At 47.4% G+C, this 6,000-nt stretch overlaps 1 protein-coding gene across 5 annotated transcripts in view; it reads left to right on the top strand.

The window, feature by feature from the left end:
• Positions 1 to 284: 284 nt before the first annotated feature.
• The window catches only part of MFSD14B (major facilitator superfamily domain containing 14B), an 86,875-nt gene continuing 81,159 nt past the window's right edge, over positions 285 to 6,000 (top strand). Inside the window, exon 1 of one of the 5 annotated variants that reach the window (XM_063788510.1) lies at positions 285 to 367. Coding sequence is in view for 3 of the 5 variants with exons in the window: in XM_024345771.3 (XP_024201539.2) it covers positions 793 to 900 (108 nt within the window). In the remaining 2 variants the exon portion in view is untranslated. Of the gene's footprint in view, positions 901 to 921; positions 1,266 to 6,000 lie in introns of those variants that run through there. The other 4 variants (XM_024345771.3, XM_063788512.1, XM_054658289.2 and 1 more) reach the window with 4 other exon arrangements.

The raw sequence follows: 6,000 nt of genomic DNA, 5'->3' as shown, positions 1-6,000 counted from the left end.
AGGTGCATATCTTTCAAAATAAATAAACATAAAAAGCCAGGCTTTTCCAACTGCGTCCTACACATTCTGCAAGATATTAATCATGTGTCAAGAATAAAAAGTGTTGCGTTCAAGTACGTTTGGGAAACATTTCTATTATATTATTTTCTTCTTGGAGAACCATAGAAAAACTTGAGAGGTTGGCGGGTTGGCGCAAACCAAGACCAAAACTGAACTGCAATCACTACCAAACCCCCACGAGTTTGCCCCTCCCCGCTTGCTAGCCTCAGTCCAGATTCTCCGGAAAAAGAAATCAGTCGTACGGGCTCTCGAAATGACGTACTTCCCGCGCGCCGCGAAGTCCTGATGCCAAGGGGCCAGTCGCGAGGTAAAGGAGGGGTCTCTGAAGTGGGCGTGGCATCGCTGGAGGCTACTCAGGCGCGGGACTCGTTCTCGAGGCGGGAGCTGAGGTGCGGGGCGGGGCCTCCTGCCCGGCGCCGGCCTGTGGGGAGGCGGGGCGGGGCACAGTCTCTTAACCGTGCAGCCCGCCCCTGACGCCGCCGGTAACTGCGAGAGTCGGGGTCGGTGCGGTTTGCTAAGTGGTCGGTTCCTGGAGCTGCGGTCTTCTGCTAGCCTGATCCGCAGCTTCAGCCTCCGCCGCCTCCTCAGCCCTCGGCGCCGCCGCTGGCGCCGCCGCCTGACCCGCAGGCCGCCGCGGGCCGCAGAGCCCATGAGGGCGCGGGCACCGCCGCCGCCTCCGCGGCGTCGCCGTCGTCCCGGAGCGCCCCGAGCTGGCGCGGGCATGGCCGTGGCATGAGCGTGGAGCCGCCGCCGGAGCTGGAGGAGAAGGCGGCGTCGGAGCCCGAGGCGGGAGCCATGCCGGAGAAGCGCGCGGGCGCGCAGGCCGCGGGGAGCACCTGGGTGAGCGCGGGCGCGGGGCCTGGCTGCCTGAATCCCGGGGAGGCTGGGTGGGGGCACCCAGGGCCCGCGAGCCCGCCGCTCCGGGCAGGGGCTTCGGCTCTTGGAAAGTCGGTCCTTTTCTGGGGAGGAGGCGAATTCATCACGAATACAGGTTTTTCCTAGTGACTGCTCATCGCAGACAAAACTTTACAGGATTTGGTTATTGTTTCAAAAGGCGCTAGACATGGGACAGTGAATATAAGTAGTAATTTGGTTATTTCGGAGTTCTCCGTCCCTGTAACAGTTGGATCGGCGTTTTCCGTCCCTGTAACAGTTGGTAACAGTTTTCCTGGCGCAGTTTCTCTCCAAGTCTACATGGAAAACAGGTAGGGAGCATTTGAATCAGACCGTCGACGGGGAAGTTGGCGGCAGATGCCGGGCAGCGCCTTGCTGCTCCTTCCGTGTTCTCCCGGCGTCGGAGGGGCGGTCCTAGCGATGGGGAGCAGAGTTTCCAGGGGCGTTGCTGGGGACCAGCCGAGGAGCAAGTTAGGCCGGCCTCTTTCTCCAGTTTTACTTTTGCTTGAGGTCGAGATGGCTTCTGACAATAATACAGAAGCAATTGAGCCCTGACTTAACTGGCCTGGTTTCGGCAGAACAGGCCTTGTCTGTGTCAGTGGTTTCATATGGTGGAATATTAAGCCTAGAGGGTTTGTCGTTTCTTCAAGGCCTAAGTTTAAAAAGGATTTTTTTTTTTTGGTCTTAGGACCTGAAATATAGAGAATGGTACAGTGAATAGAAACTGACACAATGGGAAAGTTTTTCCAAAGAAAAGTAGAAATTTTATGGAAATTAAATACATGTTTTTTGGCTTTAGATTTTTAGCTTACATATCTGATTTTGTGTTTAGTTGAAGAATGCTAAGTGTTTACATGAACGTATTTGGGGATGTAAATCCCTATTAGTAGGTTGGGAGGGCAGCTGAAGCAGAAGGAGCAGTAGGTAGAACGGATCCGGCAGAGCTGGTTTTTAGTCCTGGTTTTGCCTGAACAGTGCGCACTCTGGACAGGGTATTGAAACAGCCTTGCCCCTCAGTGCCTCCTCTGTAAAATGAGGACTTAGTTGAAGTCCCCTCCCAGCCCAAGTGACTCCCTATTTTGAAAAGCATTTCAAAGTTAAGATCGCTGTAATATGAGAAGCTTATCTTGTCGAGGGAGAGAAATTCTGTATAATTGCTTGCTCTCATTTTGATTCGCGTTAAGTAGACTTGTCCTCTTCCTGCTTGCTACACAAAACTAAAGCACCAGTTCCTCCTCCTGTCTCATGAATTGATGGACAGTAATTACTAACTAGTGGCCCAGCTAGTAACCTGCGAGGTAGCTTCCTTCATCCCTTCCCATACTTACAACAATCAGAAAGTCTAGCTAAGTTTATTAGATACAGATTTTAGGTTTTTATCCTCTCCTATGCATTCTTATGCTCAGAATTTCCTCAGCATTTTTGGCCCAGACTTTGACTATCTCTTTCAAGACCCTTGCTCACCCCAGCGTCAGTCCACCTTGCACGTGGCTGAGTAGTGTGTTCTAGCATGTAAAGATGATCATTACTGCTGTCCTTAATGTTTTTCATTGGCTCCTTATGGCTTACAGAATAAAAAATAAATTGGCAGGTTGAAGCATTATTAGTATAGTGATTAGACGAGCATGCTTGAAATCCCAGTTTCCACAGTTCGATAAGTTAACGTAACTCCTGATTAATAATGGCATTTACCTCAGAGGGTTGTGAGGGTTGCTGCAACTTGGCATCTAGTAAGCCCCTTAATACATACTAATGTTGTTAGTATTTTGTAATATTCTTTGCATGTATGATTGAATGATCACAATCTATAGGTGATCTGACCGTGATAAAAGTAGTTGTCTCCCATTTCCTAGTGTTGACAGGAATTAGACCCCAACCTAGAAATTAAAGTTGCTAAATTTATGTGCTTAAGAGCAGAAACTTATGAGGGGTGTTTACTCAAAGAAACCTAGACTCAGTTTATTCCCCAGTTCTTTCTCCGTTGGATCCTGATGGTAACCTAATTTTGGGCACAGGTAGATTCCTGCCTGGTCTTTCCTCCTCTCTGAGAACGCATGGAATTGATGTTAATTGTGATGAATACTGAGTTTTCTTGGTGTTTGCTGTAGATAGTGGGAAGGCTAGCATGAGCAGGTAGCAGTGTTTTTCTGAGTGTGTGGACGTTGGGAGAACAGTGAATGCTTTTAATCATATATGTTTGTGTCATATGCTAGTACCCCTGAATTATGTATTTTTCCTGTTTGCAGTTTCTGATGTCACCTCCGGGTGCTGTGTCCTATAGCCCCTATATGAATTGATTTCATTTTAATGTGTTGGAATGTCCTTACAGCTTGGTTTCAATGACACTCATGATTTCAGGTTCTTAGATGCTACTAGTAATCACAGGGAAGATTGTCCAGCTGATAACTTTTTTCTTTTTTGTTTTCTGTGTTTTTTTTTTTTTGAGATAGGGTCTTGCTGTCATCCAGGCTGCAATGGCCAGTCATGGCTCACTGCAGCCTTAAATTCTTGGGCCCAAGCAGTCCTCTCACCTCAGCCTCCTGAGTAGCTGGGACAACAGATATGTGCCACCATGCCTGGCTTTTTTTTTTTTTTTTTAATTTATTTTTTGTAGAGATGGAGTCTTCCTCTGTTTCCCAAGCTGGTCTCAAACTCCTGGGCTCAAATGATCCTCCTGTCTCAGCCTCCCAGTGTTGGGATTATAGGTTAGAGCCATGATGCTTGGCCTGACAACTTTTTTCTACCTTATTTGGCAAAGAGATATATTGACCAGAAAAAGATACTGGCAGAGAGATGTCATAATCTGAAAAATAAAAGAGAATCAAGTATTTACTCCAAGAGATCATTTCCTTCTAGAAAAGGGAGGTGTGTCGCCGGGCACGGTGGCTCACACCTGTAATCCCAGCACTTTGGGAGGCCGACGTGGGCGGATCACAAGGTCAAGAGATCAAGACCATCCTGGCCAACATGGTGAAATCCTGTCTCTATAAAAATACAAAAGTTAGCTGGGCATGGTGGCAGGCGCCTGTAGTCCCAGCTACTCAGGAGGCTGAGGCAGGAGAATCGCTTGAACCTGGGAGGCGGAGGTTGCAGTGAGCCGAGATCGTGCCACTGCACTCCAGCCTGGCGACAGACTGCACTCCAGCCTGGCGACAGAGCGAGACTCCATCTCCAAAAAAAAAAAAAAAGGAGGTGTGTGTTAGCTGTTTGCGTTGCTGTAAAGGAATACCTGAGAATACCTGAGACTGGGGAATTTATCAAGAAAAGTGGTTCTTTAGGCTGTACAGGAAGCTTAGCACCAGCATCTGCTTCTGGTGAGGGCCTCAGAAAGCTTGCAATCAGGACAGAAGGCGAAGGGGAAGCAGCTTATTACGTGTGGGGGAGGGAGCAAGAGAGAGAGGGGAGGAGGTGCCAGGCTCCTTTTAGCAATGAGATCTTGGCCGCGTGCGGTGGATCACTTAAGGTCAGCAGTCGGAGACCAGCGTGGCCAACATAGTGAAACCCCGTCTCTACTAAAAATACAAAAATTAGCCGGGTGTGATGGTGCATGCCTGTAGTCCTAGCTACCTGGGAGGCTGAGACAGGAGAATTGTTTGAAACTGGGAGGCGCCACTGCATTCCACCCTGGGTGACAGAGTGAGACTCTGTCTCAAAAACAAACAACAAACAAAACCAATCAGATTTGTGGTGACTAATGGAGCGAGGACTCACTCATTACTGTGAGAAGGACACCAAACAACTGAGAAGAGATCAGCCCCCATGACCCAAACAGCTGCCACTAGGCCCCACCTCCAACACTGGGGGTCACATTTCAACATGAGATTTGGAGGAGACAGATATCCAAATGCTATCTGCCTTAAAAACAAATTGGGTAGTTTGGTTTTCTATTCTGTGGAAGAATTTGTGTAAGATTGGTAATACAGTTCTAGAACTTTATAGTTCTTGGCCTTTTGGAGATTAATTCTAGAACAGCGTAGGTTTTCTGTTTGATTTTTAGTTCTGTCAGTTTCAGTAAGTTGTGTTTTGTTGGGAATTTGCCCATTTTATCTAAAATGTCAAATTAGTTGGCATAAAGTTGTGAATAATGACCTCGTAGGCTCTTTTCACCTTCTGTAGGGATTCTTGGTGTGCATTTCCTTTTTTTTTTTTTTTTTTTTTTTTTTTTTTTTTTGAGACGGAGTTTCACTGTTGTTGCCCAGGCTGGAGTGCAATGGTGTGATCTTGGCTCACTACAGCCTCTGCCTGCTGGGTTCAAGCGATTCTCCTGCCTCAGCCTCCCATGTAGCTGGGATTACAGGCATGTGCCACCATGCCCGGATAATTTTGTATTTTTAGTAGAGATGGGGTTGCACCATGTTGGCCAGGCTGGTCTTGAACTCCTGACCTCAGGCGATCCACCTGCCTTGGCCTCCCAAAGTGCTGGAATTACAGGCGTGAGCCACTGCGCCTGGCCCTTTTTTTTTTTTTAAGAGGTGAGGCCTCACTCTGTCATCCAGGCTGGAGTGCAGTGGCGCAGAATCATAGCTTGCTGTAACCTTAAACTCCTGGGTTCAAATGATCCTCCTGCCTCAGCCTCCCTAGTAGCAAGGACTATAGGCACGTGGCACTATGCCTGGCTAGTTTTTAAATTTTTTTGTAGAGATTGGGTCTCACTGTGTTGTCCAGGCTTGTCTTGAACTCCTGGCCTCAAGTAATCCTCCAGCCTCAGCCTCTCAGAGTGCTGGGATTATAGGCATGAGCCACCATGCCTGGCTGGTACTCTGCATTGATAACTCGTGCTTTGTCTTTCAAAAAATATTTAATTTTGTAGGATCTTCTGGATAAATATTCACAAATATTGCATATGTTGATAATTTTATATCTTACTTTGATGTTAAATGAACTAGAATATCCAGGAAAGTATTCAATGGTAATGGTAAAAGTGCATACAACCTCCTCTACATAACAGGAATACATTAATTTTTTCTTACTGTTAGGTATCCTTTTGGCTGTATACACGTAAACGTGCTTTATTACCCTATGGAAGCATTTTTGAAATTTCTCAGT

The sequence above is a fragment of the Pan troglodytes genome, chromosome 11, assembly GCF_028858775.2.
Source record: "Pan troglodytes isolate AG18354 chromosome 11, NHGRI_mPanTro3-v2.0_pri, whole genome shotgun sequence".
Lineage (NCBI taxonomy): Eukaryota > Metazoa > Chordata > Mammalia > Primates > Hominidae > Pan > Pan troglodytes.
Note: the sequence above shows the minus strand (reverse complement) of the source record. Positions and strands in the feature narration are given on the sequence as shown.